General features: G+C 58.7%; 1 protein-coding gene across 1 annotated transcript in view; it reads right to left on the bottom strand.

Annotated features, from left to right (window-relative positions):
- Nucleotides 1–279: 279 nt before the first annotated feature.
- SCAP (SREBF chaperone) overlaps nt 280–22,120 on the bottom strand; it is a 40,708-nt gene continuing 18,867 nt past the window's right edge. The window contains exons 4-23 of the mRNA XM_077304319.1: nt 21,886–22,043; nt 20,643–20,863; nt 19,881–19,986; nt 19,004–19,176; nt 17,964–18,090; nt 16,180–16,292; nt 14,296–14,390; nt 12,922–13,020; nt 12,150–12,368; nt 11,347–11,756; nt 10,585–10,779; nt 10,032–10,233; nt 9,346–9,461; nt 8,466–9,015; nt 7,725–7,810; nt 6,197–6,279; nt 5,697–5,863; nt 4,664–4,744; nt 3,120–3,326; nt 280–1,893 (exon numbers count right to left, since the gene is read on the bottom strand). Coding sequence (XP_077160434.1) covers nt 1,648–1,893; nt 3,120–3,326; nt 4,664–4,744; nt 5,697–5,863; nt 6,197–6,279; nt 7,725–7,810; nt 8,466–9,015; nt 9,346–9,461; nt 10,032–10,233; nt 10,585–10,779; nt 11,347–11,756; nt 12,150–12,368; nt 12,922–13,020; nt 14,296–14,390; nt 16,180–16,292; nt 17,964–18,090; nt 19,004–19,176; nt 19,881–19,986; nt 20,643–20,863; nt 21,886–22,043 — 3,654 coding nt within the window. The 3' untranslated portion in view covers nt 280–1,647. The remainder of the gene's footprint in view (nt 1,894–3,119; nt 3,327–4,663; nt 4,745–5,696; nt 5,864–6,196; nt 6,280–7,724; nt 7,811–8,465; nt 9,016–9,345; nt 9,462–10,031; nt 10,234–10,584; nt 10,780–11,346; nt 11,757–12,149; nt 12,369–12,921; nt 13,021–14,295; nt 14,391–16,179; nt 16,293–17,963; nt 18,091–19,003; nt 19,177–19,880; nt 19,987–20,642; nt 20,864–21,885; nt 22,044–22,120) is intronic.

Here is a 22,120-nt window from a genome sequence, read left to right as displayed (position 1 = left end):
GTCTGTGCCCCCCCCTCCCTCCCTCCCTTGGGGAGTGGGCCTGCCAGGGGAGGGCCATGGGGGAAGTGATAGCGGGAGGACCGGTGGGGCTGAGAGAAAGATTGCTGGGCTTTGGTGTGTCAGAGCGCAGCCTCTCAGCTCCTTGGGGGTGGGGCTGCTGGAGCAGAAACTCCTCGTGTCCCCAGCCGCTCCCCGGCACAGAGAACGGCAGAAACTGCAGGCTGTATCCTACTGCCTTTCCCCCTCTCCCCCCCCAAAAAAAAAACCACGCCCAAAGCATGAAGTTAGTTCTGTTTAATGTGTCTGTCCCTGAACACTTTAGAAAACGCAACCTGGTACAAAAGCTGCTGCCACCGTACAGCCCAACGTGCACAGCGGAGCTAAGGCCACCAGAGGCACCGGGGGGGGTGGGGGGGGAGCCGGGAGGGGAGAACGGGGGGGGGGTGAGCACTGACCGGCCGGCTCGGGCAGCAGCAGCAGCAGCATTCCTCCCTCCTTCCCGCGGGGGACAGGGCAGGCAGCACACAGCCGCTTCCTTGGCTGCTCTAACCGGAATTAAAAACAAGCCCAGCATTGGAGAGTCAGTGGCTGGAAACACCACATGGGTGTGAGCTGCTCTCCCTTCCTCTCTTCCCCCTCTCCATGCTGCTGTTAGCTGAGCACCTGCCCAAAGCAGCCCCCTCCCCCCGGGTGCCACCTTCAGCAGCATGACACGCCCGTCCTCTCCAGCCACGGGCCTGCCGTCCCTCGTGTGCAGAAGGGCTCAGCCCACGGGGCAGCCAGAGGACCCTCACGGCCCTTGCAGGGGCCACGTCCTGATCCACCGCCAGAGCTGCGGGGAAGAGGGAGGGCCCAACCTCCATGGGATCCTTCCCCCCCCCCCCCGGGAGGCAGGCTGGCCCCTGCAAGAGAGCAGGTGAGGGTGCTGTCTCTAGCCAAGTTTCCCCCCCCCGCCCCACCACAATAAATAAATATGTACAGCACGTCAATAAATACGGCAAGCAGCACAAGAGCCGCCCTTTCCTTGGCCAGGTGGGGACAGGAGGCGGGAGAGGGTGGGCTTATTGCCAGAAAGAAGGGGCTGGGCCTTTGGGGGCCTTCAGCAGGTAGGGGCCCCAGCTTGTGGGGCACATGCTGGATCTGCTCCTCTTGCTCTGCTGCCCCGTGAGCAGAGTCTCTCTTGCCCGCTGGCTAGGCACAGGGGCCGCCGCCAGCTCCTCCCTGGGGGCAGCATGATGGTGGGAGCTGCAGCACTGGGAGGAGAGGCGCCTCCGAAGCCACAGGCCCAGGAAGCCCAGGAAGCCGGGACTCTCCAGCAGCCAGGGAGCCAGCCCTCCCCTAGAGCTCCCCAGGCCTGGCCTGGCCTGGCCTGAGCAAGCCTTTCTCTCCCCAGCTGCATCGCCTGCCAGAGAGCAAGTCTGCAGCCTGCTCCCACCTCCGCCCCGGCCCTTGGAGGAGCGAGGGACCTTCCCTGCCACGCTGCTCTACTTCCGAGGACCGCAAGGGCTCATCCCTGCCCTTTCCCGCCTGGCTGCATGTTTGCCAGCAGAGCTGAGGGGGGAAGCCAGGCGCAGGCGGGGGCTTGCTCTCCACTGGAGCCGGGGAGTCCGCATTGTCCGGAGGGGATCCCCCTCCTCCTCCTCCTCCTCAGTCGCGCTTCTCCAGCACGGAGGGGACATAGACCAAGCTGAGCTCGCTGCCGAAGTTGCAGACGATGGCCGCGTTCTCCAGCACCAGAATCTGGCGGGCCGGCTGGGCCTCGTTGCTTTTGCCCAGGTAGACGGTCTGCAGCAGGTCACCGTAGCCGATGTCCCAGAAGGAGACGCAACCTTGGCCTCCCGTGACCAGCAGGTTGTCCGAGATGACGCCCAGGCTCGCCCCGCACCCCATGTCCTGCACAGAGAGCAACAGAGGCAGGGAGGTGGGACGGAGCAGAAGGCAGCCGCCCCCGGGGAGAGCGGGCAGGGCAACTTTCTCCCCCTCCCAAAATCTTCAAGGGTGTCCAGGCAGGAGATTCAGGGACAGGCAAAAAGAAAGCCACCTTCACACAACACGGGATTAACATGTGGAGTTCACTGCTGGAGGACGTTGTGATGCCCACAGGAATAAACAGTTTTAAAAGGGGGTGGGGGCAGATTCATGGAGAAGTCTCCCAGGGGCTGCTGGCTATGCTGACTGAGGGGGACCTCCACACTCTGAGCCAGGAGGCAACCCCAGGGGAGGGCCTCGGCCTCGGCCTCGGCCCTGTTCTTGGCCCTCCAGAGGAATTGGCTGTTCCTTATGAGATGGGAGGCTGGCTGGATGTACCCTTGGTGGTCCGATCCTTCGGGGATCTTCAGAGGCCTCCCAGCAAGGGACAATCTTCACTACAAAGGGCGGGGGGAGGGAGGGGACGGGGAGGACAGGCTGGCACGCGTGGGTATGCCCAGCCACATCCATAGGGGGAAAATACGTTCCGTGGTTCTGACTGTAGGGCAAAGAATCCGCATTACTTGAAGACAGAAAGATTAAGACAAGCCCAACCTTCAACTAGCCCCAGAACTAAATCTATTTTGAAGCCACGTTCAGGTGGGTGGTCGTGTTGGTCTGAAGCAGCAGAACACAGTTGGAGTCCTTGAAGACCAACCAAGGTTTTATTCACGTTCAAGCTGTTGTGTGCTCCTGTGGACAAGGAAGCGCATGCCTGGAATGCAGCTTGCTTGGCCCCTGGACTCAGGCTGTGTTCTGCTCTTTCAAAGCTGGCAGGCTTGCGTGGCCATGGAGGACTCTCCACAGCAGATGCCGCATATGCCACCCTCTTGTTTCTTGGCCGCAGGAGGCTGGGAGGGACCTGTGGGGGAAGCCCACGCTCTGGCCTGCAGCCAGCTGGGCCCAGCACCTTGAATGTGATGCAGACCCAGACGGACAACCAACATCTTCCCCTGGCAAGCACCAGCCACTGATCTGACTGCAGCCCATCGCCAAGGCCTTGCTGTGCGGAAGTTACCGTGGCCCATGCAGCAGAACGGCGACGTCCAGGGCCTCTTGAGCACCTTTCCCCTGGGCAGCCCAGATCCGGGGGCTGCCGTGTCTCCTCCCCGCCCCCCCCTTGTGCTGAGGACGGAGCCCCGGCCACACACCTGCTGAATGGAGTAGTGCTTGATTCCAGAGCTGCGGTCCCAGATGCTGATGACGTCGTCCAGACCGCTGCTGATGACGCAGGAGCTTGTGCACGTCAGGGAGGTCACGTCCCCGCGGTGGGCATACATGTGGCTCACTCGGCTGCCCGTCAGCACATCCCAGAGGCAGATGGCCCCATCCTGGCCTCCACTGGCCAGCACCATGGTCTGAAAAGCAGAGGGCGACTCACGTGGGGTGCCAGGGCCCCTCTGGCGCCACCGCCAAGGGCAGAGAGCAGCACAGCACTTCCGAGTCGGCTGCCACAGTTGGCATTGTGGTCGAGAGTGGCAGCCTCGAATCTGGAGAGCTGGGCTGGAGTCCCACTCTTCCTCCCCCTGCAGCCAGCTGGGTGACCTTAGACCAATCCCAGTTCTTTCAGAGCTCTCTCAGCCCCATCTACCTCACAAGAAAGGTGTCTGTTGTGGGGAGAGGAAGGGGAGGCTACTGTAAGCCACTTGGGTCTCCCTCGCGTAGTGAAAAGCAGGGGACCCAAAACAGCTCTCCAAGGGATTTCAAAGAGCGGCCGAGGTAGCGAGGCAGATGGAGCCCAAGCGCCAAGCAGGAGGGTCTCCTTCCCGAGGGAACACGGTCCCTTCCTCAGCCTGAGGAAACCGGCTTTTCCCGCCGTTTGTCTCCAAGGGAGCAGGGAGGGCGGCTCCTCTGAGGGCAAGCCACAGGCAAGAGACGGGAGCGTTTGTGGGCAAAGGAGGCCTTTCGGTAGCTTACTTAGCTTTGGTGTCGGGGGCCACAGACACATGTACTGAACAGAATTCATGTGAAGTCTATCTTTTGAAGCCGGTTCTGACCCAGGGCTGCTGGGCCTTGAAGCCATAAACCCATAATTCCAGGTTGAGGAATGTACAGAAGTTGTGACTTTCTTACATCTATAATGCCCCAAATTATTTTGCACTGACGGGAAACGGGGCCTTACTTCCAGCGTAACCCCCATTCACTTTCTCCAACAAGGTTCTGTGAGCTGCAGATCTGCCCATGGAAGCCGTGAATCCGTCATGGAAGCAACAACGGGACAGACTAGCAAAAGTTCTTTGCTGAACATTTTACTCATTCCTGCTACTAAGTTTCCTTGTCCAGGCGTCCAGCCCACACCTCCAGCTCCCTGTGGGGCTGCTCCTCACGGCCCACACCCTGCCCCATTCATTTCCATCTCCATCTACAGAGGATTCTTTTATGGATCCTACTGCTATCTTCCCCGCGCATAAAGATTTGAAGTTATCTAAACGCCTTTCCTTGGGGGTCATTTCTGGCTCTCATTTGCTGTGGCTTTGCAAGAATCCATGTCTTTGTTCCACTGTCGGGTTCCCAGGAATTTGCCGAGGAGGACTCAGCATTCCGCTCCCCGAGGCAAGGCAAAGTTCTGAGCGTGTGGCCCTGGGGCAGGACTTGGAGTCTCCCCTCCTCTTCCCGGCACACTCTATAAGATCCGCAGCCTCATTCTTCCCATCCTGACCCACAACGGGGTGAGCCCAGAGGCCCAGCTCCTCACCTGATCGATGTAGACAGCTGTGATTGCTCCCGAGTGGCCCTGCAGGGTGAAGAGGCAGCAGGAGTCTTCCAAGCGATACACCTGTATGTGGGCAAGAAGCGGGACCACCTGTCTCTCACTCTCACTTGCAATCCGTGGGTGTCCCAGAGGGCCAATCTTGGGCCAGGACAGACAGACGGACGCTTGCTAAGCATGACGGCAGTCCCTGATTCCTGCTGGGGTCAGGACGATTTGTGCCCCCCTGCTCCAGCAGGCCCCACTTGGCCCTGGGCTGCCCTGGAAAGAGTCGCCTGGCAGGGACACAGACCGCAGGCCTGCTGCCCCAGGGCAGTGCCCTCCTTCCTGTGCTGCCAACAGGACAGACGTGAGTCTGAGTGAGAGCAGGGGCCTTCCATCCTCTGCCAGAGCCAGAGAGGTACACCAGGCACACCCTGATCCCTGTCAGAGAGGCCAGCACAGGCCCCTCTCTCCACCTGGATGCCAGCCCCCACCCCACCCCACCCCACCCCACAGCCCCTTCCTCCCTGGAGCAGGACCCTGGAGCAAAGCAATAGCAAGCGGAGGGGAGGGGAGGCTCTCAGGCTGGGCAGTCTCCCTCTTGGCCTGCTTCTTCCCCCCTCCAGTAGATCTCAGCCAGGCCCTGCAGAGGCCCCTCATCCTGATCCACACGGCCCATGGGGGCGGAACTAGGGACGGACCCCTAGCAGGAGAGAAGACATGTGACGCGGGGCCCCAGTCCCCTGCTTCGGGCACCTATCAGCCAGGTCCAGCAGCTTCAGGAGCCCCCCAAGCACCAAGAAGACGGAGCCTCCCGGCCCCAGACAGAGTGCTCCGTCAATACCTTGAGGCTCGCTGCCACTCTTAGAGCTACCCTCGCAAAGCAGTTCCATTGGAGCTCTCTGAGCCCCCCGGCCTTAGAGGGTGAGGGTTGTGGGGAGTCTGTTGTGAGGAGAGGAAGCGCTTTGGGACTCCTCTGGGCAGTGAAAAGCGGGCTCCAGTAAGGCAGCTCTTCTCTCTCCTCCCAGTTACTCACTCTCAGCGTGTGGTCCTGGCTCCCCGTGACCAGCCGTCCGGCTGCAGCCTTGAGGGCTGTGATCGGCTTCTGATGGGCACACGTCACGGTGTGGGTCAGCTGACAAACGATGACGTCATTGCTGCTGTACATCGGGGAGGGCGGGAGGGCGCTCCTGCCTGGAGCTCCTGCCAGGGGAGACCGAGCGGCGTCTCAGGCTTGTCCGGCCCAGAGCTGAGCCTGGCAGACACGGGGGTCTCTCCATCGCAGCGCTCCACCTGCCTTGACCCCAGCATGGGGGGGGGGGGTCCAAGGCAGGCAGAGACAAGCAGAGGGGGTGGAGACAGGGAAGCTGGAGGGACAGACCACGCCCATCACTAGAAGCCTCGCCCTGCTCCATTCAGATCCGACGTCTGCAGCCCAGACTGCCTGGCTCCCGGCAGGCCTCCCAGACCCGAACGCGTCTGCTCCCTGGGGAACAACAGGAGCCCCGGCTCCACCCGGGAGAGCAACCTTCTTACCTCGAGATTGGGAATGACCCAAAGAGGCGTGCGTTTTCAAGGAGAAGAAATCCAGTGAGCCATTCAGCCTGGCAGCCACGATTCTAGTCACAGGAAGGAAGGAAAGAAGGAGTCTTTTCAGGAGGGGCTTCAGGGTGGGTCACACACGGTCAACACACACACATCATTGGTAGCCCATCCTTCAAATTCCCCTTGGTGAGCGACACTTGACCCCCCCCCCCACCACATCACAAGGCTCTCCTCTCCTTCAGCCCACCAAGGCCGATGAGTGGCTCAAGGCCAGCCAGGGACCTGCATGGACCTCATCCCAAGCAGACGACGAGACAAGCTGGACACTGTGCACAAGTCTGCAGATTGACAGAGCATCCACCCAAGCGCTCTCAAGGAACTGAAATGTGAACCTGTTGATCTACTAACAGACTGCCGGAACTTGCCCCCAAAACCAGCCTCCAGGCCGGACTTCTGGAAAATAGGAAATGCCGCCCCAGGTTTTAACAACAGGCCTTGAATTGATGCAGGAGACTGAGATGCCAGGTAGCCTAATGTCTGTTACAAGTAAATGAGTAGAAGCTGTTATTAAAAATAATTATTAAGCAGCCTGAAAAGTGACGACTGGAAAGGGAAAATCAGCATGGCTCCTACAAAGGGAATTCCTGCCCCACCAAACTCTTGAAGTTGCTTGAGAGAGTTAAGGAGGACGTGGATAAGGGCAATCCAGAAGACGTCCTCCATCTGGACTCCCCGGAGGCCCTTGACCGCGTCCCTGACCCAAGAGTCCTGAGGGGGGCTACCAAGTCCGGGGTTCAGAGGACGGGTCCTCTGAAGGGTTTCAATTTGGCTGAATGGAATCAGAGTGAAGGGACGGACTCCACAGGAGGAGGCATTAGGAGAATGGGCTTTAATCCATTCTAGATAATTTGGGATTGGAGGTGCTCAGAGTAGAAACCAGATTTACAGATAACAGCAAATTACTCTGGAGGGCGAAAACCAAAGCACATGAATTGGGTGTCAGGGCAACAGTGTGGCAGCTGAAGTCCAACGATTCTTTGAACAAAGGGAAGCGTGTGAAAGCAAAGAAATCCTGATCTCAAATATATGCTGATGAGCGCTGAAGTCACTGAAATGGAGATCTGAAGAGATTTTGGGACTACAGTGCAAAGCTTGACGAAAACGTCCACTCAACTTGTGGCGATGTGAGAAAGACAGGTCAGTGTTGTCATGCCCTTGTATAAAGCGGCTGTGTGGCTTCATTTGGAACACCAAACACACAAACCGGCTGCCAGGAGGACGGCGGCCCCAGCCCCTTCCCTCTGCTGGGGGCTTTCTGGTGCTGCCCAGAGAGAGGCTCCCTCAGCAGCCAGCTCCTCACTGTGGGACAGGGAAGAAGGCTCTCATCTCCCCCTCCTCGGAAGGAGATCTAAGAACTTCTGGTTCAGGGGAAGCCTCTGCCCTGGAGGCCTGCCCTTGGCCATGACCCTGGTGGCCCTTGCTGGGCTTCTCAGTGGCGTCAGAGGAGCACGGCTGGTACCTGCTGTTGAGGAAGATGAGGGACGTGATGCCCGACTGGCTGTCTTCGTGGCTGCACTGCAGAGTGCCCTCGATGGCATCCCACACCTGGAACACAGGAGGACGGCAGCAAGGCCGGTGACTTCCCTCACGCGCAGAACGCCCTCCGGCCTCACAAGCCCAGCCAGCGCCTGAGCCTCCCCGAGCGGCAGCCAGTCTGGCCTGGGCTCCTCTCCCTTCCACTCTCCCTCCTCAGGCTTTTTTTTCCAGGGGGGTGGTGGATTGAAACAGCCATGAGCTCAGTCCTTCTTGGGGGCAGAGAACAGCTGCCGAGCCCACCCCTCTGATCTTGGGGGGGGGGGGCCTTGCTTTCAGCTTTGCCACTGGAGAGCTCGGAGCAGCTGCAGGGAGCACGGGACGGGACGGGACGGGACGCAGAGACCCTTTGCGAGATCCTCTCTCAAGGGGACTGGAGACATCCGGCCCCTATTTGCAGCAGCCTCAATCCCTCCTGCAGAGCCCTCTGGGGGAACAAGGAGCTCTCGGGCAAAAGGCCCTTGTTAAAGGCCTCTCGTGTATTTGGAGGCCTTCCCTGCAGCGCTCGGAGGGTGGCGAAAGGAGCCCTGGCTTGTGTCAAGGCAGCCTGTGGCCTGGTGGCGGGAGGAGGCACTCCAGGGTTACTTGCACCGGGGTGCTGCCTGTCCCGGAGCCAAACCGCTGTAAACACCTGCCCCTCCAATCCCCAAACAGCCCCCTTGCTCACCTCCAGCCTCCCGTTGCTCCGGCCGGCGACAACCAGGTTCCCCTGCAGCTCCAGGCTCCAGATGGAGCTCTCCAAGTCGCCCCCCCATGAAGGAAGGGCTGGGCTCTGCTCCAAGCCCCCCTCAAGCTCGTCCCCCAGGCTGCTCCTGCGGGGGCTGCACTGCCCATCCTCGCCGCTGCAGCCGGGAGGCCCGAAGCCTGCCTGCCCAGAGGGTGCCGTGAAGCCCACGAAGCTCCTGCTGTCGCATGTGCTCTGCCCCTCGCAGACCTTCTCCACCAGGCTGCTGAAGTCGTAGCCCTGGGCGCAGGGGCAGCCCCGGAGGGCACGGGTGCGGGGCCCGGGGGGGACCACCTTGGCCTGCTCAGAGAAGTTGGTGTCGATGAGGGCAGTCAGGTCTGGCTGGTCGCCGAAGAGGGGCGGCTGCGGAGGGCTCCGTGCCCTCTTGAAGGGGCGGCCGCTGTCGAAGGGGCTCTCCAGCCCGCTCTTGCCGTTGGGGCTCAGATCCCAGCAGTCCTGGTAGTCGAAGATGCCGCTGTTGTCTCGGCGCAACCTAAAATGCAGCAGCAGGAGGGCAGCCGTGGTCAACGGGGGGCAGATCCTCCCCTGGATAAGCTTGGCCGGGAAGCAGGATGGGGATCTTACGCGACCAGGTGGGTGTCCCTTCAGAAGCCCCTGCACTGACTGATTCTTCCAAAAGCTAGCATGAAACCTTGAAAGCCCTTGAGGGCTTTACAGTTTATTACAGCATTTATCTCTCACCTTTCCTAGTGGTTCAAGGCTGCTGATAGTCCTCTGGCACGCTTCAAATCACCCCAACCCAACCGCCCCTTCGCGGTGGACTCAGGGGCCAATCCAGCCCCTCCCCTCCTAGCTCACCTACCCTTGCTTGGGAATGACGGTGAGACAGTCGCCCGTCTGCGCGTCCCACACTCGGATCTGGCCCACCAAGCAGCAGCTGACAAGCAGCATCCCGTCACTGGCCAGGCATTCAATGTCCTGCAGGGAAAGGGCAGCTCCAGGTGAGCAGGAGGGTCCGGATTCAGCCCGGGGAGGAAACACCACCGCAGGCCAGCAACTCTGCCCAGAGCTGTGGAAGCTCAACCGTCACGTGGCCGTGGAAAACCTTAGGGGCAGCAGGCTAGGGTGCCCCAGTGCAGGCAGGGAACGCTTTCCAAGGGGCAGGGAAGCTGGGCAGGCCGTTCCTCGAGCCACCGCCCCTTCCAGATGGGTTGCCCTTCTCTGGCCTCCGGTCTTCTACCAGCTCACGACATTCAGAAGCGACTGGAAATCTGACTCTCAGGGCAGAGAAGGTTCCATAGAAGGTGGGTGTCTCCTTTTGCGCCATCCCTGTTGCCTGATGCCTAAGGCCCCACGCAGCCCTCGGGACAGCCGGCTCTGCTGCGACCCCCCCGCCCTCCAAGCCTCTCGCTTGGGCCACCCATGCCAGTAAGGGCTGCCTCCTCAGACTGGCAGCAGCGCCCCTTCGCCCCATCCCCAGCCTGATCCTCAGTGGAGGTGCCAGGGATGCCACTGAGCCCCGGCCCCTCCCGAGCAGCAGCCTCTTACCATGAGATGGCCTCGGAGGACCAGGGGGATGATCTCCGTCTCGGGCGGGGAGTAGCCGTAGTCATCGCAGGGCAGGTCCCCCCTCCTCCTCCTGCTGTGGGAGAGCCCGTTCTGACCGTAGGTTTTGGGGCACAGGATCTTGTAGAGGCAGAAGAGCAAGAGAACCAGGAGGATCCCCGAAGCCAGGCCCAGAGCAGCTACCCTGGCAGGAAGGAAAGAGCAACCCCAATCAGGCAGAGACGCCCTTTCTGACCCAGCCCCTTCCCGGAGGCCACAGGGCGCTGTTTGTTACAACGGGTAGAACGGACTTGGGCAATGCCTTCACTGCACAAGGTGAATTAAGGCCCAGGTGGGCAAGCCAGGCAACGCCCCCCCCCCCCCCCCCCCCCGTGGCTGCAGCCTCATCCCTCTCTGGCAGGATTCGGCATGTGGAGAAGCCCTCGCTAGGCTGGGCTGGGAGCTCCAGGGGCAGACTCGAGAGGAGGCTTGGAGCCCTCAGGGTGGGTCTCCGGTGCCCCTCTGCTTCCGCCCCCTGCCTCTCCGGCTCTCTTACTTATAGAGTGTGATGTCGCGGTGCCCCTGGCCCTTCCCCATGCCTTCAGCCAGCTGACCGGTCAACTCGGGCTTCCCGCTGCCCCCTGGGAAGAAAGGGTGGGAGCGACTGGCTTCCTGCGGGTGGCGGGCTTCCAGGGCCTCTTGGGGATCCAGGTACAGGGTCACGGGGATCACCGGAAGGATGCTGATGTACCTATTTAAAAAGGGGGGGAAGGGGGGGGACAGGTCCAAAATCATTTTCAAGAGGCAGAGGAGAAAGGCTGGCTTGGTTGTTGCCACCTCTCCTTCCCCAGCCAGGCAAATGGGCAGCCTCACTTCAGCATTTACTTGGTGCTTCCAACATTCAAAGCCCTTCGCATAGATGAGATTCCATCCAGATGAGGGATCAGGGAGGGAGGGAGGGGTGGTCTCACAATTCTCCTTCTCAGAGACAGTTTTGGGTCGCTGGAGGGCACTGCTGGCATCAAAGGGCAGGAGCCAGCAGAAACCAGCACATGATCTTCCAGTTCGTACTGGCCTCTACGTACAGCATACGGAGGGCTGGGACGGTGAAGCAGCGGGGAATGCAAGGCCTTGGCAGGCAGTCTGCCGCTCTACCCACTAGCAGGAGGGTCAGAAAGCTCCCTGTCAGCCGCAAACGAAGAAGAAGAGAACGGCCGAGCCAGCAGCCTCCTCCGCCGCCCCACGGCAGCTCCCCACTGAGGAAGCACAGAGACTTTTCTGCCCTGCCAGGAACACTGGTGTTGTCCGGCCGACTCACCGCTTGGCCAGGGTGATGTTGTAGTAGCTGAAGAGCGATGGCCAGTGCCGGAAGGAGAGCTTCCTCCAGACCTCCTCGTCCTCAGCTCCCCACGTCACTTCTGCCTTGGGGCCCACCTCCGGCTGCCCATTGCCCCCCTGGCTCTCCTGCTCCTCACTACGGCGACCAGCCTCCGGTCTGCTCAGCGTCTCTGACGTCTGGTTCTCCAGCAGCTGCTGCACCGGGTCCGAAGGGAAGACCGAAAGGGACAGCTTGGCATCGCCCGTGGGGAGGACTTCTCCGGGAACAGGCATGGCCGGCAGACCTGCCTCACCCAGCGGGCTTTGCTCGGTGACCTGTGATGCCAGGTAGGGGCGAAGCCCTGCAGGGTCTGTGTAAACCAGGATGCCAATCCAGACCACAGTTCCAGCCTGAAGGAAGAAGAGCAGAAAGGGCATTGTGCTGGCACCCTTCTGCAAAGACACGCGTTCCCCCCAGCGAGACCCTTGGCATCCCGACTACACAGGCCTTCTTGGCCATTGGAATGCCAGGGCCCTGCAGGGCTCCCTGCAGCCTTCTGCAGAAGAAACAGCCAGAGGCAGATCAAGGGAGACACAGAGCCCACCCCACTTAGGAGCCCCTTCCCCACAGAGACTACCTGCTCATCTCCCGGAGGCTGACCAGTAGTCAGCAAAACGGGGCCCCCTGTGCTCTGATGACAACAACGGCCCCCCTCCAGCCCATCAATGGACCAGGGACCCTCATCAGCGCTTGAACGCACGGCGTACAGACAGCAGCGGCAATGGGCTCGACGGAGGGCATACCATGATGAGTCTCTGTGCCAGCCGGGTCCTGGCGAAGAAGTAGATCACCCGCAGCCGCTTGGGCAGGCGCAGATTCCGGAGGGAGGAGGGCTGGAGGGTGATGGTGTGCGGGGTGGTGGGTCGCATAGGCGGCTGGCGCTCGTAACGCTGGGAGCGACTGGCCGGCTTTGCCGGAGGCAGGCAGGCTTCAGCTGGGAGCCGCCTGTTGAGATCGGCAAGCTGCCGAGAGGAGGGAGGTGGGCGGGATCAGAACCGCTGCAAGCAGGAAGCCTGGCCCAGTTCCTCCCACCGTCCCTGGAAGATGTTAACAGAACCCCAGGCTCCCCCCCCCTTCCTTGGGGTGACACGGAGCCCAACTCTGCAGCATGAAACCTTGAAAGCCCTTGAGGGCATTACAGTTTATTACAGCATTTATCTCTCACCTTTCCTAGTGGTTCAAGGCTGCTGATAGTCCTCTGGCACGCTTCAAATCACCCCAACCCAACCGAACTGGCCTCCCCCCCTTCCCTGCCTTGCTCCTCTGAGCTTCAAGGACGGAGCCAGCTCCTCCTTCACAGCTGCTCAGCAGGCCCCATTGGTCCCTGCCTTGCCCTTCCACAGGACACAGCCCAAGAGCCCTGAGGCTGATTCTGTGAAGGCTCAAGGGGGTGGCAGGTGACAGTAGATGAGCAATGGGGTTGTGCATGTCCTGCACAGTGCAGGGGGTTGGACTAGATGACCCAAGAGGTCCCTTCCAACTCTAGGATTCTAGGATTCTATGGGTGCCTTTTACCTCCATGCGGCGGATGTCAATGGACAGGACGGTGGTGAAGAAGAGCATCTGGAGGAAGAAGTCAGACACCAGGCCGACCACTGCAAACAGGCAGAACTCCTAAAGGGAAGACCCAGGAATCAGGAGGGCTCCCCTGGCAGGGAAATGGCTCCAGAGCAGGCCCTGAATTCCCCTCTGTGGCTCCTCAGCCATCAACACCAGCTGCTCACTCAAGCAGAGCAACAGCCCTGAGCAAAGTGGCAAAGGGACCGCTGGTTGGGCATCCCAAGCGGCCTTAAGGCAGCGAGTGACCTTCAGCATTTTCTGATCGGGGAGCGAGAGGAAGTCACATGACAGACTCAGCGTCAAAACTTCAAAGCCGGAGACCAATGCCTGGATTAATGTGATGTTTAGCTCATACACTGAGCTGTACATGTGTGGAATGTTACACGAGAATTACGCATATAAAGAAAAACTGCACAGTTTGTGCATGCACTCCCTGGAGCGTGTGAAATGGGCGTCTAGGAAGGAGCCAAACAAGACAGCAAGATGGACGGGGGTCAGCAACACGCCGGCTGCCTGGCCTGGGCCACTGGGACCCATCAAGCCACCTGCATAATTGACCCAGGGAAAACACAGAGCTTTGCAGGGCCCAGATGACCATTTGCAGTGAAAGCCCTGATCCAGCTGCCCTTTGCTCTCTTATCACCATGAGGGGAGGGCCTCCCTTGGCAGCCGCAGCTGAACTGCCACCCTGGATGCCAGTAGGAGGGCTCTGCGAAGGGCCAAGGCCTCCCTCCCCTTTTCAGCCCATTCAGTGCAAAGGTCACCCGTGAGTCGGGTGGATCTGTCCCTTGCCAGGATTGCCTGGCAGGACCTTGGGAGATATCTGCCGTGTTGTTCGTGCTCAGGGACACAGATAAGAGAGGCCCTTCCCAGATGTTAATCGGGCCACATCCCTGGCAAGGCAGGAATAGGGTCGAGAAGCCTCAGAGCTGGAAGCAGCGGTCCCTGTAAGCTGCACAGATGAGCGGCCCCTCATGGACCAGGAAGCCCCACTCAGCAGCCGCTGGAGCCCAGGGATCGCAGAAGCTACATTCTGCTCAGGACGTGAACTGCTCTGCTCAGGAGGAGGAGGGGAAATCTAGTGTGACCCTGATTAGAACGAGACAGAAGCTTCTGAACTCAGAGGACTACGCAGCCGTTGTACTCTCACAACCCAAGAGGACAGAAGATTCCCTCTGCCTCTTCTGATAGGCTCAAAGAACTTGACAATATTTGAGAAATGCAAATCCTGGAGGAGCAGGAGGGGAAGCCACCAGGAGGCGTCTGGAAAAATAGGTTCAGGCAATCCTGGGGCAGCAGGCAGGGAGGGAGGGCAGTTTGCCCAAGTACCTGGATGGCTGGGACAAGGGTGAAGTAACCAATCAGAATAATCCCCAGCTCGGTGGCCATGTTCTTCATGATGGACCAGCTCTCGTTGCTCAGGCCTGGGGAGAAAAGACACCGATGTCAGGCCACTAACCATCCACGGGGCTGCCCAAGCCAAACTAATGTATAAAGGTAAAGGTCTCCCCTGTGCAAGCACCAGGTCATGTCTGACCCTTGGGGTGACGCCCTCCAGCGTTTTCATGGCAGACTCAATACGGGGTGGTTTGCTAGTGCCTTCCCCAGTCATTACCGTTTACCCCCCAGCAGCAAGCTGGGTACTCATTTTGCCAACCTCGGAAGGATGGAAGGCTGAGTCAACCTTGAGCCGGCTGCTGGGATTGAACTCCCAGCCTCATGGGCAGAGCTTTCAGACTGCATGTCTGCTGCCTTTACCACTCTGCGCCACAAGAGGCTCCAACTAATGTATAGCCAGACACAAAAAGCAAGTGGCAACTTTGCAGCCAGGGAAGGGTTGGGGGAAGAGCAGGGCTCCTTGAAAGGGCCCCCTTTCCACAGGAAAGCCCAAGAGGCCCCACCCCTTTCTGCAACCAAAGGAAAAAGTAGGAAAACTTGGGTTTTGCCACTTTAACCAATTTTGCTACTAGGGGAGTGACTGTGACCTGTTTTGGTCCAGAGGTTCTCCCTGGCAAAAGAAACACTCCCACCGAAAGTGGCACGTCCGTTTCCAGCAAGGCAAAGGACTCAAACGGCAGACGGCTTGGCTTGCCCCCCACGGAGAAGGCCTGAGCTCTAGAGGGAGCTCCCTGACCCTGGGCCGGCACTGTCTCTCGAGAGCGGGCCAGGAGGCCACAGCATCTCCCACATCAGTCCATCCAGGGGACGCCTGCTGCTCTGCTGCAGGTTCTCGGGGCAGCTGCTGCCTTTGCCAAGCTGGGCCTTCCCTCCCACGCTCTGACCCCTGACTCCTCAGTGAAGACAAACATTTTGAGAAAGGAAACATTCTGCCATTCAAAAAAAAGATCTGCATGGTGGCTTCCAGACCCAATGCTTATCTAGACCCAATGCTAGATAAACTCCTCATGCTCAAGCCAAAGCAAACAGTAACAATTCAGCAGCCACAGATTCTCAAGCACACTGGCAACAAGTCTAAAAGGGAAAAGGCCTCCTGACGGGAAATACACCAGCCTCTCACCCAGGCGTCAGAGAGGATCAACAATAACAGGGCAGAGGGACAGTCCCCAAGAAGGGAGCTCTAGGATTCTGGGGCCAGTACAGAGACTCTGCCCCTCAGAGCCTGGGGGAGACACGCCAGTGGCACCTGACCAATGGCTCATTTCGTGGAGGATGGGTCTCTCAGTGGCTACGAGCCCTGGGGACTAGGGACCCTCCATGTTCAGAGTCCCAGAGCCAGGAGACAACAGCAGGGAAGGCCTCAGCTCCATGCCCCATTGCTGGACCTCTGGAGGAACCTGCTGAGTGTTTCAGGAGGCAGGAAGCTGGACTAGATGGACTGCTGGTCGGATCAGACAGGGCTCTTCTCACTGGTCACCAGGAGATCAGGCCGTGAATGCACGGAATACAGATATTCAGCTTGAAAGGGGAGGCTGGTCAGGGGAGTCACCCCTGAGACATCCAACCTTCAGTGGCAGGACATCTGCTTTGCACACAGATGGTCCCAGGTTCAGCCTCCGGGATCTCCAGCTGAAAGGACCAGGGAGCAAGTGACGCGAGAGACGGCTGCCTGAGACCTGGGCAGCCACGGACCATCCGAGGACTTTGATGGGCCTCTGCAGTCACGGCAGACCCCAGCAGCCCAACCGACTAGGAGGCTCCCTCTGGAGGCTTCTCTGGGCTCCCCATCCAGAGCAGCCCTGCTTTCCCACATACCTTGCGCAATCCTCAGCTTCACTTCCAGGTCCACGGGGGTGGAAACCACAGACTTTGTGAGGACCAGCACGTTCTCCAGGCCGATCACCACCACGAGGTAAGGGAAGATCTCTCTACGGGGAAGAGTCAAGCATGAGAAACAGGCCCACGCAAGGCCGCTGGTGCGCTCCAGGGGCACCGCTTGATATCTAACGTTCAATAAAACGGTCCACTTGTGACCAACGCAGGCCATGTCTCTGTAGGAAGTGCCATCAAGTCGTGGCTGACTCTGGGTGACCCTGCAGGGTTTGCCACTGTGTGGCAATGCTGACCTTCCTGTCCAATTGATCCCCAAGATGGAGTGAAATCGGGCCAGCCTGGCCCATCCAGGTGGGGCAACAGGCAAATGAAGGTGCTTTTTGCCACTGCTTGCCTCTCCACACAGCAGCGCAAGACTTCCTTGGGGTCTCACAGCCAAGGGATAACCAGGACCGACCCTGCTGAAGTTCTGCGATTGGCCAGCTAGCCTAGGCGGCTCAGGTCAGGGCAGGGCTTTTATGGCAAAGCAACATGACATACAGCAACGCAGAAAGGCAGGCAAGGCGATCTCAACAAAAAGCCCAAGTCTACGCAGGCACGCTTCAGATGCCGACCGCTCTATTACTGCGCAGAAGGGGGCAGCCCAAGCGCCAGCTGATGGCCCCAGCCAAGGGAAGCCAGTGCTTGCCCTGAGGGTGGGCAGGATTGGCTGCTGCAATGTGAAGGTCGCGGGGAGGAAGGCCCTGCTCCTCGGCCGTAGTTGTGTCATTTGCTGAGCTGTTTGCATAAGCAGGTGATGCAAGGCTCAGATCAAGGCCAGGCAGCAAAAGAAGCTCAAATGCCTCAGAAGAGCCCGAGGGAAACACTATTTCAAGAGAAAAGAATCGGTGGCCTCCAGAGACCTCCTCAAACCGGCTCATAGAAACAACATGGAAATACTTATTTTAAAAAATCACCATTCACAAAAGAGCCTGCCTGGGGTAGAAAGAAGCCCCAGTGACTGGTGACCCTCCTTTTCCTGAGAGCTGCAGAGAGGGCTGCTGGAGCAGAATGGTTCGCCAAAGGATGTTGTGGCTCCTCCCTTTTTCAGCTAGCCTACCTCACCAGGTTGTTGTGAGGAGAGAAAGGGGGCAGGGGAGGAACGGTGGATTACAGCTGACCATTTGGAGCCCCTGGAAAGTTTCCACTAATATGGGGGGGGGTTGCCCACTCTCCTTTCCTGCGGCAGCCTCAGACTCACCTCTTCTGGCTGCCCCTGGGGTTCCCTGCCCCTAAGGAATCTCTTGGGGTTGGGGAGGGAAGCAAGATGGAAAACCTGGCAAGATCCAAGGCACGATGATGATTTTTCTCCATGTTGGGGGCGGGGGGGGGAGTAGCCATGGGGGGCCCATGGGACGGAAGGGGCAAGAAGGGCTATTCAGCTTTTACGCCCACCGTGTATAGGGGAGGGGAGGATAAAGGTGCCTCTACAGTTTTCCCAGTGGGGCGGGGAGGCAATTTGAGGCAGGCCAAAAGGACCACTAGGGTTAAAAGATCACCCGGGCGTCAACTGGACAGGCACAGGAGAATGGGAAGGAGCAGTCTGGGGAAGCAATATGGGGGGGGGGGTATCTACTTTATGTGAACTGCCATGAGCCAGCACTGCTGGGAGTGGCGGTCTGTATACAATGGATAGAATCCCCGCACCCGGGGCACAAATCAGCAGTTCCTCTGCAGCTCCTCCCCCCTCCCCCCCTCCAGCCAGTAGCCCGGTTTTTGGCACGTACCCCCCGTTGAGCGTCGGCGTCAGGCCAAAGAGCGTGCAGAGGCCAACAGACATGAGCAGGGAGCTGAGGACCGTCACGACCGCCGCCAGAGCCAAGCCCCATTTCGATTTCACCAGGTCAATCTTGCCTGCAGGAGAGAAGGCCAAGGGTCTGCGACTCCAGTCCCCGGACGGAGAAAAGCACCGCCCAGAGGCTACGGAGGGGAGGCCAGGAGGGGGCTGCAGCAGGCCTGTCTATGCACACGCCCCAACTCTGAAACAACATGGTTGGTATCAACCATCTTCTCGAAAGCCCTGTCTGGCCTGGGACCAGCCTTCTCCCATATGAACCCCCCCCACTCCCCCCAGTCATCCACAGAGGGCCAGCTGCCATTTGTGGCCAGACTGGGGAAAGGGGGACAGGAACCTCTCTGTGGTGGCACCAAAACCTGGGAAATCTCTCCCTAGAGAGACTCACCTGTCTCCTTCCTTCGCCTGTGGGTGGAGGTGTCTTTGTTCCATTTGACATACCGCCTGGAAAAGTTACTGGCCCTCCTTCAGTGTTGTTTGTGTTTTTAATTGAATTATTGTACAATTTTAACTTTAAAAAAATTAAAACTTCTAGATCCTGATTATAAAGGCAGCACAAAAATGTTTTAAGTGAATAAAATCTCATTCTCAAAGGCAGGATGCCATGAAAAAATGCAAATTTTACTCTAAATACTGCTGATCTATTAATTATGTTTTTACCCTGATTATATTGTTAATGTTGGATGTTTATGTTATTATGATTGTTATCAGCTGTATTGTGTGCCAATTCCAGTCCTCTCTCCAGAATCACAGCTCAGGGTCTCCTTTTCAAGCCCCCCGAACAATTCCACCAAACCCCGCAGAAGCCCGTGCTGAGGAGACGCGCAAGCTGCTGTTTCCCTCCCCACCTTCCTCCCGGGCAGCCGCTGCGTGACCACGGTGCTCCAGGCACGGACCCTCTGCCGCTTCAGCACGCAGGGAGAAACACAGCTCCACAGCCCCTGTGAGAAGCCTGCCGCTCCCTCAACTCACGTGTCGAGAAGTAGATGTAGGCAAAGAGGATGATGTAGGTGGTGACGAGGGGGATGAGCTCCGCGATGCCAATCTCCTCCTTGAAATGGACGTGCACAATCTGCTCCTCCCGCAGGGTGCAGTTGGGACTGGGGTGCAGCAGCTTAAGCCGGGAGCGGAGGCTGGAGAGGAACCTGCCAGGGAAGCGCAAAGGACGGCGTGTTAGAGGCAATGCCCCGTATGCTCCTTTCCCTCATTTTGTTCCCACGAGCCCGTGAGCCGGCCTAGGAGGACGGAGGTGTCCTTCAACGACTCCCCTTGGCCAAACGGGGATCTGAGCCAGTGCCCTGAAGCTCAGTCGGGGACCTCAGGCCAGCCATGCTCTTTTAAACAAGCACTGCTGCCAACTGGAGCATGGCTACTGCTCAGCATTCATAAGCACGTAAGAAGAGCCCCACTGGTTCAGCTGAGAGGTCCACCCAAGCCAGCATCCTGTCTCATGCAGTGGCCAACCAATTCCAAAGCACCGAGACTGAGGCCTTCCCCTGATGATGTCTCAGAGGGATACTGCCTCAATCACCCTGGCTGGCAGCCACTGACAGACTTATCATCCGTATATTTATCTAATCCCCCTTTAAAGCTGTTTATCCCTGTAACCATCGCTACATCCTCTGGCAGCAAATTCCACAGTTCAGAGGAGACAGATGAGGCTTTTAAGGTCCTCTTAGGAAAACAGACTACATTCAGTCCGAGGAACCAGGACTCGAGGGTGAAGAAACCTGGTGCGTGAAAGAAGCACTACAGATAAGGAATAAAAGAGCTCAGCATGGTGGAGATGGTGTCTTCCGTGATCCTAGCATGACCATCTGCGCACACTCAATGAGAATTCAACTCCCACCTGGAATCGTAGCGCTGCAGAGCCAAGGTGACTGTGTAGGACACCACCCGCTTCCTATTGTACAGGTTCACCCCGCTGTACTTCCCTGGAACTCCAAACAAGAGATCTGAGGAAGTGGGAGAAGCACATGGAAGATTGAAAGGTGCAGCTGTGGAGGGAAGATGATTCATTCGCTTTCCTCAGAGAATGACACCTATCCCTGTTCTGGGGCGTGTGGGAGGTGCTTTTGTGGATCTGGGGGGAAATCACCGATAAGCATCCTCAACAACAAACATTTCCTGGACGCCTAAACTCCTCCTTCCTTCCAAAACTGCCTGCTAAATTTTCTTCTTCCCAGTGACTGTCCAGCTGCTCTGACTTGGCCAGCCCAAGCAAGCCTGACCCCACCAGACTTCGGGAGCTAAGCAGGGCTCACCCTGGCGAGTGTTTGGATGGAAGACCCCGGAGGGTCTAGGTGGGAGTTCTGCCAAGGAACCCTAAAGGTGACGGAGGGGCTCTGTCAGGATAAGGGCCCAAAGGATCTAAGAGGCAAATCCTGTTAACATGCTGAAGGCCAGAACCAGAACCATGACGGGGAGAGAGAATGCACGCCTTTTCTCAGATACGGCGGCTGCAAACGACTAATCCAGGTGGACCAGACAGGAACCTGCAATGCACTGGGGGCTGAGCACCTTCCGGCTCCCTCCGGCTGTGCCTGGGAGCCCTCAGAACTGCACCCCCGTTCCGTTCCTCACCCCCCTTTCGTGCCCGAGGCCTTCCTACCTTTGGGGGTAGCCGAGGTCTGCAACGTCTTTGGTTCATGCTGGTGGATTGTTTTGATGATGTCGGGGTCCTTATTAAAGCGCTCCCGGTCGTTCTGCCAGAAGTTCCCTGGGGACAGGAGCAGGCAGCCATGTTCTGGGAGCAGGCCCCGAAGCTTCTTCAAGTTGGGCAGCAGATCGGTTACCTGAAGGCAGACTTCTTCCAGACTTTTGATACTGGGGCTTGAAAGAAGAAGCAGCCACGAGCGGGAGCTCATCATGATGTTCACAAGCAGCCGAAGCAGAAAACATCACTGGGAATGCCATTCGGCAGCCGCTCCCGTGGATGGCCACCAGCACGGAACTCTTTCCTCCAGCCCTTGGCCGTGTGAAATCCATCCACTGTTACAGCCCTTGGCATCCTTCCCCTCTCCCACTCCTGCCCACACTTCCCTCTACTGCAGTGCTGCAAAGCCACAGGGAATAGAACTTGGCTCCTCTTTGGCTGTAATCACGGCACTGTTCACTCTTGTTCCGCCATCATCACGCCCGCCCGCCCGCCCGCCCGCCCCAGCTTCTCTCCCGCCACGCAAGGGTCCCTTTCCTCTGCCAATTCTCTGCTCTGCAAGGCCAGGACAGCTGCTGCTGCTCAGCCAGCCTCTCCACAGGAGGGGGCAAACATGCAGCGCCCCATTTCCAAAGCACAGGCTCAGGAGCACTGCGGGCTCCAGAGGACAGGCCCACCCACCTCTTCACAGTGCCCCTCACCACAGTCTCACAAGGGGGTGGGTGAGGGAATGGGTGGCCATGGGAGAGAGGGAGGGCCCACTAGTAAGGCTGAAGTTCTCTGTAAAGGTGAGATTAAGGGAGGGAGAAGCCTTCACTTTACACAGAGAAAGGCCCAAGTGGAATCGCCAGTTCAAAGGGTCAAGCGATAGGTGATGTGAAAAACCTCTGCTGCAGACTTTGGGGAACTGATGTCAGTCTGAGGAGACAAAACTGACCTCGATGGACCAGCGCTCCCCTCCGGGACCAGGCAGCTTAATGGGTGTGTCGTGACCTCACCTTTAAAAAATCAGGATGCCTGTGGAACTCTGAGAGGAAGCAGCCTGCCTAGGTGGTGAAGTTCCCTGTGCACATGGCTCAGGTGCTCTCCCTTGCTCCAGCAGCCACAGCAAAGCTACGTCGAGCCTTCTGCAGTGTTAGTGGAGGAAGGGAGCCGAGGACAGACAAGACCGACACCCGCTCGGCCCAGGATCACCTACCCATCGCGCAAGGCGTGATTCCGGATTTCCTCCACAAGCTGAAAGGCGCGGGAGAGCGGCGAGCGAAACACATCAACGGCCAGGAAGTGCTTGGGCCACGGAGACACTGCCGCTTTCACCAGGACCTGCTGGACGTAGGCTACAGGGGCACCAGTGTACTGCCGAGGGAGGGAAGGAGGGGACACAAGTGAGCATGGGAAGGCAAGGTCAGAGTGACAAAGCAGCCCTCTTCAGC

This window comes from Paroedura picta, chromosome 11 (genome assembly GCF_049243985.1).
Source record: "Paroedura picta isolate Pp20150507F chromosome 11, Ppicta_v3.0, whole genome shotgun sequence".
NCBI classification, from domain to species: Eukaryota; Metazoa; Chordata; class Lepidosauria; order Squamata; family Gekkonidae; genus Paroedura; species Paroedura picta.
This window is presented reverse-complemented; position numbering and strand designations above follow the sequence as displayed.